Source organism: Vigna unguiculata, chromosome 1 (genome assembly GCF_037176805.1).
Source record: "Vigna unguiculata cultivar grain cowpea cultivar isolate G323 ecotype 2 chromosome 1, ASM3717680v1, whole genome shotgun sequence".
Lineage (NCBI taxonomy): Eukaryota > Viridiplantae > Streptophyta > Magnoliopsida > Fabales > Fabaceae > Vigna > Vigna unguiculata.
In genome coordinates, this window is record NC_140792.1 from 26797076 (window position 1) to 26810807 (window position 13732).

Sequence of the window (13732 nt, forward strand, 5' to 3'; positions counted from 1 at the left end):
TTCCAATGAATATATCCCGCTTTTTTGTATTACCAAATAACGTAAAAACACACGTAACCTTACAAAGATTTATTTAATGAGTTTTCTTGAGATTTAAATGATAAGGAAGATAAGGGAGAGAGGATCACACACTAATTTTTATACTAGTTCACTAATACCTGAGCTACATCTAGTTTATCAGGAAAACCTGAGCCTAATCATGCACTATATCAAAAGTTTTACAAATTCCCTCCAAGATTACACTTTTGAATAAATCAAAACAGCAAGATTATTTAATCCCACAAGAATCTTATCCCCTACACTATAAGAATCCCCCTTAAAGAGTTGGAATCATATCAGGAACGACATAAAAGCACAAGAACAATAACACCTGATGGAGGCTCTCCCTAGCCAACCAAACTTGTATTCTTCTATCTTCAAGCAAGCAAAACTTTGCTCCAAGATCTTTAAACACCAACCATAAACTGTGTAAACTAGAGAGAGTTTCCCAAATTCGTATCACTATTTTTCACGCTAAAAAAATCTCTAGTGGTGCTTAACTCTCTAAAAACCTAGCTTATATAGCTTGGTTATAAGTGAATTCAACAGGTTTATTTGTTCGTATAATCTGCTGATTTCACTTGACTTAAGTGAAATCAATCGATTGAATAACAATTCACCTAATTAAATACATTCATACTAAAACTATAAGCAAGAAGCCTTTTAACCTGTTAAAAACCTTTTTAACACACAAGACAAAAGGATATCTAACCTATGTCATATAGTCTACGAATACAACATAAAATTCAAGCTCCATGATATTCAAGTCAATTCCAGATTTAGCAGATCCCTAGCTTGATCATTAAAGCATCTTTATCAATTCTCCATCAACCACATATGATCTCATGCACTTACTTCATTAAATCCATGCACTAAGGTCACTTGTGCTAACATAGTTGTCATTCATGACTATAGATTTATAGACATATACATAGAGATATCGAGAGAGATCTCCAAGTATATTTTTGACAATATATATATATATATATATATATATATATATATATATATATATATATATATATATATCCAAGTATATTATCAACATACAACTCACCTTGCATTATCACAATTTATGCATAACCTCAACCAAGTTAACAACACATTACATGTTCTCAAAATCACAACATGCAATCATCAACGTATTAGCACAAATTAATATCAAACGATATTACATTCTCTCATAACCAATCAATCTACCTTTCCTACACCACATGCCTCTTGGAAAGGGTCTTTTCCCTGCTTTCCATAGACTCACAAGCAACAACATTACTCGCTAAATAAAGCCTTAGGTAAAACCATTCTTGCTAAGCTCATGCCAAAGTCTTATGGTTGAAAGAAACCCTTTTACTCGACTCAACAAAGTCCTATGGGTAAAAGAACCATCATAGCTTTACGGTTATCAAAGAAATCATATTGTGCCATCACATATGTATGCACATACATACAATATCTCATCACATGATTAAACATACCTCAACTCATCATGCAATTACATCATATCAGGGATCATCAAATCATACCGTACATATATGAACATTCTATAACCTGTAAAAACATTGCAAACAAGAAAAATGCACAAAACATACCACATCTTGTAACACACCAGTCGCCCAGCGACCACCAGTTGCCCAGAGACCACCAGTCGCCCAACAATCACATAACCTCGCAAAAATAGCTCATTCAGCAACCTATCACCCGCCCAACAAACATACTAGTCCTCACCCAACAACCTTAGTCGCTCAACAACCTTAGTCGCCCAACGACCACTTTGTCTCGCAATATTGCTCTCACCTAACAAATAAGCCACTCACCCAGGGACCCCTAGTCGCCCAATGACCAGTTTGGTTCGCAAAACTAGCTCACCCAACGACCAGATGAGCCTAGAACACGATAAACAACATGAAAATAAACAAATTTATGCACGAAGTACTTGTTCAACATATTAAGCATCTAAAACATGCACAAAACCAAATACTAAACATCTCATTATGATGAAGGATTATCTTGTTTCCTTTTAGAGTTATGAATATAGTGAAGTTGTTTAAGAAAGCCTTTTGAAAATTCCCATTGGACATTAAGATAGCATGCTATCTAGATCTGAAGGTTCATTTCTCAAGCTCATGAAAGGAAGAAGAGAGTTGGATTCAAGCTTAAACACACACGGCAATAACAACACTTAAAGAGCAAAATGAAAGAAGAAACAATAAAAATGGAAAGCATAGAAGATGAAGAATGGAAGAAGCACGCCACTTATAGGGGGGATCTAAGCCAACCAAACCCTAGAGATGAGTGATGGTGCCGCCACTTGCAAGCAAGATAAGGCAAATGTGAGTGCACTTCTAAGAAGGAGAGCTCACGAAAATTGGTGGTTGAATGCACAAAGTTTATAACAAAATGATCAACCCTTTTACAAGACAAGGAGCACCCTTTAAATAGGAGTTCATAGGGGTCCTTTAGCAAATACAAAAACATGAAAATGATTAACTAGGAAACCCTAAACCTAATGTGAGAGTGAGTCTTGGCCAAGTGAAGGGAGATGATTGGTGGAGGCATTCCCATGGGGATTCTAGGCCAAAAGAGGAAGGAGACCAAGTGACCTTCTAAGGCATAAGCCACAAAGGCAAAAGGAGACAAGGTACATGTCTACTTTTGCTTTTGCTTTATGCTTTTTGCTTTCCTCTCTCTTCCACTTCATCCAAGTGCTCCAATCACCAAGTGCCACCTAGTCATGCTCTACTTTCTCTTAATTACCTACAAAACAAGACAAACAAGGATTAGCATGTTGGTTTAAGTTAATCTAATCTTGGTCAAAGGTCAACTTTGGATCAAAGTCAACAAGTCAACCAAAATAAGTCAACTAGAAACCAACTTAGGGAATTCAAACTAAAGTAATGCAAAGTGATGGAATAGAAGACTCCCCTCTAGACATGCTTCTAGTGATCCTTCTTGAGGGAGCTTCTAAGGAGGTGGTCACGCCTTCATCATCCTCCCCTTCTTGGAGAGAATTCGACCACGAATTCTTAAACCCTACATCAAAAGGAGAAAGGTCACAAACATTAAATGAGTTACTTATGTTGTAGCTTGGGGGTAAGTCTAACCTATAAGCATTGTTGTTAATTCTCCTAATGACTTGAAAGGGGCCATCCCCTTTAGGGAGGAGCTTAGACTTCCTTGGAGTAGGGAATCTATCATTTCTCGAGGGAAGCCAAACCCAATCTCCCTCTTGGAAGACAACTTCCTTTCTTCCTTTATTACCATCCTCTTGTTGTTTCTTAACTCTCCTCTCAATGGTTTCCTTGACTTGTGAATGCAAGTCTTGGATGTACTTGGCTTTGGCCTCACCATCTTGGCAAGTCCATGCCTCATGAGTGGGTAGGGGAAGGAGGTCTAAGGAAGTTAGGGGATTCAACCCATACACAACCTCAAAAGGGGAATGAGAAGTAGTGGAATGCACAACCCTATTGTAGGCAAACTCTATGTGGGGAAGAAGTTCCTCCCACTCTCTAATGTTTTGCACTATCATACATCTTAGCATTTGCCCTTACCATTTTACTTAACTTTTGGCACCATATACATTAAGAAAAATCTTATACAAAATTTCTCATCCAATACTTACTCAACCTTTACCAATTCCTGAAATAAAAGAGAACCATACCGCACATACATAATTCAAACATCTTCATATAACTTAACACCCTTTTTTCTCATGTCCACATTCTCATTGAGTTATAAAATTCTCCACTTACCAATTAGCACATAATTCCACCACCAGTTACTTCTAATTTCATATTCACAATACCAAAATATCAAATCCTAAAGCATCAACTGTACAACAATTATCAATAACAAAAGAAACATGATCACAACCTATTGCATACATGAACATGAATAAGGATTAACTCAACTTACCTCTTATGCAATTTCTGCCATCCAAACATTTCCAACACATATTTCTTCTATAAAAAAACACTTCTCCCAAGCCACCAACTCATCATAACAAATCAAATTTCCTTACATACAAACAATACCCCAAGACCATGAATATCTTATCACATCAACATAGGAATGAAAAAAAGAAAAAACATCCAATCACAAACCAGATATTTCAACATCATTCCAACAGAAGATAATGGACCAAAATCACTTCCGCATCTCATCTCATATTCACCAATAAAAATGATAGTAATTATAGACTTAAAATATCTTTCCTTACACCATAATCTTAATCCCAAAAGATACATTTCACACTTCCATCATGAATTCAACCACTAAAAAAATTTTGTTATCATATTCCATCACCTCGAAAGAAAATCCCCTTTATAATTTCATATTTCAAATGCACCCAATTCTCCATACACAGTCACAAAATAATGAATAGAAGGATTAACTCCCCTCATCTGGAATCTTCTAAAACAAAGGTTTTCTTCCTTCCAATAGAAGTTTTATGCACCAGAAGATGACTTTTTCTTTGCTCTCCTTGACTTAACAATTATTGTGATCACTTTCAACCCCGGTTGCCTCACCACTCCTTACAACCCAAAAATATAACTTTGTAGAACAACCCTCAAAATTTGACGATGTCGTTGACATGATAAAAATAATATTAATTATCTATAACAACTTCAGTATTATTAAGAAAGTAGTCAACGTAATAGAAAGGGTAAAGTCAAGCCTAAGTCGTCTCCCAACAAACACGGGATTGATTTCTAACAAATTACTTCTTATAAAAACTATAGAAAATATGTTAGTCAAATAAAATAATATTGGAGAAAAAATAAAAAGATATAAAAATAATTATAAAGAAAATAAGTTGATTCCATTGATTTTTCAAAATAGGATTCATCATTGGTTTCCGAAAGATTATTGTTATTGATTTTTTGTCTAAGATTTAAATTAATCAATGTAACTTCTCAATTAAGTTGTTGGTGTCCTCACTTTTAACCAATGTAATTTTTCAATCAAAAGCAAAAACTTTACAGATTAATTATAGTAAATTTAATCAAAGTAACTTCTCAAATAGTTATTAGTATACTTAGTCATGTCTATTCTTTTACCTCTTATATATAGTAAAAAACTGATTAACCAAAGTAACTTCTTAATTAATTCTAATAAAAAATTTCTCCTTTAATCAAAGTTACTTCTCAAATATTAGCAAAACTCATTCAATCATATGAAAGTTTCTAAATTTATCCAAAGTAACATCTTAATTAACATTTAAAAGCCCTTGGACTCATATTATTGTTATGTTATGTATATTTAACATTGTGCTAACTCGCTACAATGTAAAAATCTTTACTTTTACTAGATTAAGAACCAAAAGATAAATGAAATAATTACAACAAGAATCAAATGAACGAACAAATTTATTCATCTAACCTTAGAATCCAATTAAGAAATTACAACAAAACTAACCCTTAAAGCTTAACCCTCCATGGAATCAAAATAACATCAAACTAAAAGAAGAGAGTGGAGAGAGAGGATGAAATTTGGCCCCCCTAACAGATTCCTAAAGTCGGATGTTCCGAACTTGTTTTTTCTACTTCCCATTGGTCTCTTTACATAGAACTTGGATTGAGCTTGGATTTGACTTTTTAGTTGTTGAAATCTCTCAAATATCTTTACAATAATCATAAATATTATTTATATTTTATAGTGGTGATGAATATCTAGAAAATATTTGGAGAGATATGGTCAGTTTTAAAACTATTAGACAAATAACTTTTTTTCTTCCTCTTATTTCCTTAATATCCATGTTAATTCCTGCTACCTCAACCCTTAATTTACCTTAAAGATCGATTATTTTCCCCGTGCCTGTGACCAGAATGAATCTACCTTCACCTTTTCACCTTCCTAAGAGCACCACAAAGAACTAAAAAGGAAAGTAATATGTATGCATTTTGCACTAACCAAGGTTCAAACACATAACCACCAAGAATCAAGCAAAGTCTCCAAACCAAACAAATTATTACATTTATCTTGTCAAACCCATGCATAACAAATATTTCAAATAATATTTACACAGATCATGCATTCAAAATAAATTATAAAAGAATTATAAAAGAAATATTTAAAATATAAAATATAAGAATTATAAAAGAATTATAACAGATCATGCATTTAAAATATAATCAGGAATCAAACCCTAGACCACTAACCCATAACTTTAGCTAGGTGTGTTACACTGCACTTTTTTTTAAAGTTATTTATTTTTTAATTTAATTAATATATCTCATATCCATCGACCACATTTAAAATAAGGATAATGGTATGTTAACTACCATTTTTTTGACTCCAAGTTGAGTCCTTGATGTGGCAAGCATATGTGGATTTTCTTTTTTTAATTTATAATTATTTAATTAAAGAATTATGTGGCAGTAAAAGTAGTGGTTGCAGTTTCAATTGGTTGAAGGATTATTGTTTTGGATGCAATGGCTTTAGGGTTGTGGGACCTTTTTGTAGTTGTGGATGAAGTTAAGTTTACTTCATTTTTCGTATTAATTGTTTATTCGTAATTATTTGATAGATACTTATTTGATGATTGTAGGCAAAGAAGTTTGCTTACGTATTTTGTTGGAAATGAATCACATATTTGTGGACCTGAGTTAAATGAAGTGTTAACTTAAGTTGATGTATTTGTATGATTGTTAATCCTATGCAATATATTTGACTGTCATTGTGTGAGTTAATTGTTTGTCTGTAATGTAGTGTGTAGTTAATAAATTGATAATGTTATTTTAAAACATGATGTGGTTGCTATGTTCTGGTGACTTTAGTTACCTTAACTAATTATTTCATTTTTGTTTTATGCTTGAGTGAAGTTCTTTATAGTGAGTACAAATGCATTGATTTAATTTATACTTATTTTTGTGGTTGCCTAAAATGTTTATTCAGTTGATAATTATGAGTGAAGTCAATAAGAGAAGTGATTTAAGTGCAGAATGTAAGCTATGATATATTTTTGAATTGATTATATTTGCATTTGCATTTACATTTGCTTTTCATTAGAAATGACATTTTTTGAATATGGTTTTCATTGTTCCATTTTCCAGATTTGTTTGAGGCATTCTTGCTGGACCAAATTGATTGGTAGTTTGAATAAGAAATTAATAGAGGAACAAAAGTCATGTATTCAAGCAACACCATTTGCATGGTTGGTTGAGTTGAAAGATTTTGTGAAGATATCTAGGAATCTTTTGAGTCCTCTAATTAGTAGGTGGGTGGGGGCTTGGTGGGTTTGACATGGGTAAAGAAGTTGTTGTTTTCAACTTATTGAATGTATGTCTTAGTTTAGGTTTAAGGGTTGTTAGTGAGTTCATTGATTTAAACGGGGAAGGGTTAGATAGTGAATGCAAGAAATTATTTGGACTTGACAAAGTTGTAGATGTTGAGATGTTATATGATTACATAGTAAAAAGTATTAAAGACCTTTCTTTAGATTATTTTTGTAAGCTTTATCTTTTGTTAGGAATTTTTGAGTTTCTTTTGCCCAATCAAAGTGGAAGAGTTTCTTCTATTTTGTTCAAGATTGTTGATGACTTTCCTAGTATTGGGGTGGCGTGGTTTATAAGTATTTGGTTCAAAGCATTTCTAAAGCTAAAACATTATTGAGGGACAAACCAAGTACCAAAAACTTCCATTTAGTTGGTTGTGTTTATTTGTTACAGGTAATTTAATTTTAAAATATATATTTTTTATTTCATATCTTAAGTTGAAAGTATTTGTTGATGAGTTGTGACTAACTTTTCTTTCTATATTTTCAGTTATGGTCTTTTGATCATTTTTTTGATTATAAAATCAAATGAAGGATGTGTGACAATGAAGTTTCCTAGACTCTTGCATTGGATGAATGTTAAAGTAGGTAAAAATGTAATTAGAAGGAGTCTGAAAGATAACATGGTATGCTTTGATTTGGTTTACATGTTAAGTTTTCACTATTGTGTGATATGTAGTTAGTTGTTGATGTTGTATAATGTTGCGGGTTGTTTCAACTATTGTTGCCTCTACAAAATAGCTCAAGAATTCCTTTGTTAGAGAAGGTTTTGAGGAATATGGACGTCGAACTAATGTTGGGAGTAGATGTAACTTAATGAAAGAAGTTGATCAACAAGAAGAAGTTCTACAAAATCTACAGACGAAACTTTTTAACTTGAAAGCAGTGATCAGTGACAGGAAGAAACAAGTCCATAACCCTGAGGGTGAAGAGAATTTGGTTGAATGGGGTGAAGCAAATGTTGGGCATGAAGGAGGTGAAGATAAATCTATTGAGATTGGTGAAGAAACTGTAGCTCAAATTGGTGAAGAGAATATTTGTCATAGTTGGCAAAAAAAATTTGGGCAACCGGGTAATGATATGCGTACACCTCATAGTACCCATCCGAAAGCTTTACCTATTTTTTTGTTAATTGTGTGAAGGGTCTGTTCATGTTGACAGTGTTGATTTTGGTGATGGTATCCTGGATGAATTTGCCCAAGCAGTAGATGTTGGAAATGATGAGGGTGACCAATCCCAACAAAGCAATACATATTTAAGACATAAGGATAAGCCATGTAAGTATTTCAAGAGTTGTGCAATAAGAAATCCTTTTGCAACTTATAATAGGAGGAAGCACAATAAGTAGTTCATATATATATAAAATATGGTATCATTAGTTAGTGTTTGTATTAATAAGTTTGTAATTTTGAAATGCACTGTTACCTAATGTAAGTTTAAATCAATTGTATACCTTCAATGAGAGTTATGGATCGAAAGTTTTTGTGTTGCTGTTGCATTATTGTTTTGTATACATATTTTCTGTATTGAATGCTTTGAGTTATGTTCTTATCAGGTATGCGAACCATATTTTTGTGGTCAAGAATAAAGTAAAATTGGTTTTGTAAAATCTGAGATTCTGATTTTGTACAAAAAATGATAAGTAGGTCACCAATTAATTATGGAGTGGTGAATACATAAAGTTTACAGTCAAATAAGCTTGTGTGACGTTGGCTATTTTGGCCAAGTAATGCCACAATAAACTACTTTTCATATAATTAAAGGTGTTGCACATATTTTCTCCTTTATGGGTGATTTAAGATTGTAAACTTGTACAAAAAGTGATAAGCAGATAACCACTTAATTGTTAATTGCTCACCAAGTAATATTTGCAGTGAAATGAGGTCATGTGATGTGGGATAATTTGGACAAGTTATCCCATTTTAAACCACCCGAATATTATTTAACCTTGAAAACAATTTATTAGCATGGTATGACTTTCTAAAGGTTGTGATCATATTTTATACCCCATTGGTGATCTCATATTGTGATGGCCCAGTAAACTACCTGTCAAATAAATAACCCTCAAAACATGGAATTACCATTTTAATATTTTCTCCTTTATGGGTTATCTGAGATTGTGAGCTTGTACAAAAAGTTATGCACCAATCACCACTTAATTGTTAGTTGGTCATCACTACATGCTTCTAGAGTTGTGATGAGTGTGTTATTTTACCTATGAACTTACCTTATCCGGTTATGTTGTTTCAGTAACAGAGGGATGAGTTCAAAGAAAAGTGCACAAAATAAGTTTAAAAGCATACACTTAGTACATTGATTCAAACACATATAGTGAAGAAGTTCAAACTACATATGGCAACAATAAAACAACCAGTTCAATTTGAAAACCACACAAATACAACACATTAAATAGTCATGCCACAGTGAATAGTTATCCAACATTAAGAAAGGGAAATATTATCCAAAACAAATGATCCGTCCTTGGAGGTTTCCCCAACCTCAAAACATGGATTAATTGTTGGTGGAGGAACCATCCTATGCAGTATTTCCTCCACACTGACATCCATAATGGGTTGCACATTTGGGTCCACATTGGCCTGGACATTTACTTCCACAATTGGGCTTTGATTTGGGTTTTCATTTCATTGCACATTTGAGTCCACATTGGTTTGGCCACCTATGCATTCAATAAGCATCCATTGTTATTAATAAGAGTATGTCATGTCAATAAAGATGAAATCCTAAATTTTGATGTAGTGTTTTTACTTCTTTCAAGAGTAGGACAAATCCAACACCAATGTCTGAACCAAATTCAGCATCCTTGAGCACTTTGTTGTGGACACTACCTTTGGTGGTATCAGATGGGTCCTGAAAAATTTAATGATCCAAATGGTTACAATGGAATTATTTAACTTAACCATAATGGCTAACTAAAAACTCACCTTAACAATGATGAGCATGTCCCTAAGGTCGTTTGGCTTGCATTCTTTAACAACACATGGCACGAAGGACAATCTATCCAATGACTTCCTCTTTGTCAGGGAGTAATATTTTTTATGCCTCCATCCTCAATTAATGCTACATATTATTGCATGAAAGTATTCATTAAAATGACATTCACAATATAATCATAATAAACCCTATTAATAATAAGAGAGGAAGCTAACCATGGTGTTTTACGAACAATTCCGCTCACTTCCATCCCTTTGAATAAAAATCTTGTGCATGACTCGCAGTAGCCATTTTATTCATGAAATCATGTGTGTTGTCTGAATCATGTAATTGCCTGCCTCTTCAGAAGCACAGCTTGGACATTTCCTGCTGATCCAGGGATTATATGGGTGTTCGACTTGCACCGTTCAAGAAATTCCTTCAAAACTTCACCGTCAATAGCAAGGGCCTCCTAAGGATCCATATGTGAAAGGAAATGAAGTTTTGTTGAAAGTTATGTGGGACAAATCTAAGGCGAATCTAGCTTTTTAAAGGTAATCTAGAGGTCTTGCTTTTTGGTTTGCTTAATTAATGGCTCATTAAAATATTATATAGAAATTAAGACCATAAATTACCGATTGCCCTTCAATAGCTTTATGTACACATCAAAGTTTTGCATACTATGTCATTGCAATAAAGTGTCCTTCACCCACCGCACACAACAAAATTAAATGCTTCTTACAACATTCAACCTTCACGCGTTCAAAAATAGGTAGGGTTTCAATGGATTGAAATCAAAGTAGGGGATGAAACATTAAATGTTTATGGAGTAGCTCTAAGCTTAACAAAAACCTATTGCATACCCTAATAACAAGTGAGTTATCTTCTTTTATTATTTTATTTTTATTCGCAAAATTAATGTCGTCCCCAATTTGCTGCATTGAGTTATGAATAATTGGTTGCACTAAATGCACTAAATAACTCTGTTTTCCATTCTTGGTTTTCTTTGTCAGTGGAATGTTTTCAAAATTACTACACTTATGCCACATATATTTGAAGTACAAAGGTGAGGGTAAAAAAATATGGAAACAATGGAAACTTTATGCTTCTAAAAAAATTTATTTGTTAAACCCATTCAATTTTTAGGTCATTTTTAGGGCTTGTTTGATGGAGGTTATTTTAGTGGGCATAGTAGGCATGATAGGAAAGTTTTACTAACTGGTAACAGTAATGCAATGAGAAGGTTAATATATAAGTATAACAAAATAATTATGAAGATTAGTTAATTTCAAGTATTTATAGATCAACAAAGCTTTTATAGTGGAGGTCCTTTTAGTGGGCATAGTGTGCAGGACATGAAACTTTACACACCTTACAGTGGTCATGCAGTCAAAAGTATAATATACGTTGTATAACTATGTCATTGTCATAATAAATTTATTTATTTTATTTGTTTTTTAGATGGATGACTTAGAAGCATGCAATGTGATGGGTCTGGATGATGTCTTACTAGTAGAGGATGATAGGGGAACATGTACTATGATTGATGACAACTTAATATCTAACGAATGTATACCACAATCATGTGATAAAGTTGTGTCTCCCTATGTTGGGATGAGCTTCACTAATGTTGATGAATTTAAGTTTTTTTACAAGGAATATGCATTGAAGTTTAGTTTTGGAATTAGAATCAGAACTTCTAGAAAAGATAATGACAACCAAATGTGTTATAAAAAATTGGTGTGTTCTCGCGAGGGCAAGTATGTGTCATCCATACCACCTGAAAAGAGAACTCTACCCACCCAAACAACGCAATGTCTTGCACGCTTAACCGCTGAGAGAAAGCAAGATAGATGGTTGATAAGTAGTGTCATTCATGATCATAATCACGAGGTTAGTCCCACTAAGTCAAGGCTAATCCAAGGGAATAGGAAGTTTAGCATGCAAGTGAAAAGAACCCTTGACTTAAATGACGAGGCATGTGTGCGTCTTCGCAAGAGCTTTCGCTCTTTGGTTTGTGATGTAGGTGGATTTGATAACTTAGACTTTGTAGAAAGAGATGCAAGAAACTATATTGGTCAAAAGAGACGTGCTTTGAGGAAGGAAGGTGATGGGCAAGCTTTGTTGAACCACTTTTCTTCTATGAGACACCTGTATAAACATTTCGTTTTTGAAATTGATATTGATGGAGATAATCAAATATGCAATGTATTTTGGGCAAAAGCAAGGAGTAGGGTTGCATGATTTGATTTTGGGGATGTTGTTTCATTTAATACAACTTACTTAACAAATAAGTACGACACGTCTTTTGCACCATTTGTTGGTGTCAATCACCATGGCTAATCAGTGTTATTAGGATGTGAACTGTTATCTGTGGAAGACATTGATACATTTGTCTGGCTATTTCGATGTTAGCTGCGGTGCATAGGAAATAAACCCCCTAAAGGCATTGTGACTGATCAATGCAAGGCGATGCAAAATGGCATTGCAATTATGTTCCCCAACACACGACATCGTTGGTGTCTTTGGCATATCTTGAAGAAACTTCTTGAAAAATTGAGTTGTTATAGTAAATACAAGGAAATCAAGCATGGCCTAAAGCAATTAGTTTACAACTCATCAAGTGCTCTTGATTTTGAAATTGGCTGGGCAAAGTACATTGAAATCTATGACCTGCACCTAAATGAATGGCTTTATAACCTATTTGAAGAAAGGCATCAATGGGTTCCATGCTATTTGAAAAGTCATTTTTAGGCTGGCATGTCAATAATTCAAAGAAGTGAGGGGATGAATGCTTTCTTTGATGGTTTCATCAACTCTACAACAACACTCCAGCAATTTGTAGTTCCATATGACAGCGACATTCGTTCAAAGGTCGAGAACGAGTGCAAAGCAGACTTTAGTTCTCATAACATGACCCTTCCATGTGGATCTCAATCATTTATTGAGAGGCAATTTCAAGAGGAATACACTCATGCAAAGTTCGAGGAAGTGCAAACCGAATGCAGGTGGAAAATGAATTGTAATGTTAAAAACATTGCATTTGATGGAAGTAGGTGTATATATACTGTTAAAGAGGCCTTGATATGGAAAGACCAAAGTGAAAACAAAATTTATGAACTTATCTCTCATCAATTGACAAAAGACATTGATTGTAGTTGAAGGTTGTTTGAGTTTAGAGGTATCCTTTGTCGTCATTGCTTGATTGTCCTTGCATAGGAGGATGTGAAATATGTATCAGGAAAATATATTTTGAGTCGATGGAGCAAACGCATTCGACGAAGGCATACTTTGAAACGAGCATCATATAAGACAAAGAAGGATGATCCAAATGTCAGTAGGTATGACTTAATGTGTAAAAAATTATATGACTTTGTTGAGGTGGCTTGTGAAAGTGATAGTGCAACACAATTCGTGATTAGCCAATTGGAGTCAATATCAAGTAATCCATCCATTGCATGCTCAAATAAAGGGGCTAATTGCTTACAA

General features: G+C 33.8%; 1 protein-coding gene across 1 annotated transcript; it reads left to right on the forward strand.

The window, feature by feature from the left end:
- Window positions 1–11704: 11704 nt before the first annotated feature.
- LOC146888821 (protein FAR1-RELATED SEQUENCE 5-like) lies at window positions 11705–12487 on the forward strand. The gene has a single exon (XM_085666397.1). The coding sequence runs from the start codon at window positions 11705–11707 to the stop codon at window positions 12485–12487; it is 783 nt and encodes a 260-aa protein (XP_085522523.1).
- The last annotated feature ends 1245 nt before the right edge of the window (window positions 12488–13732 follow it).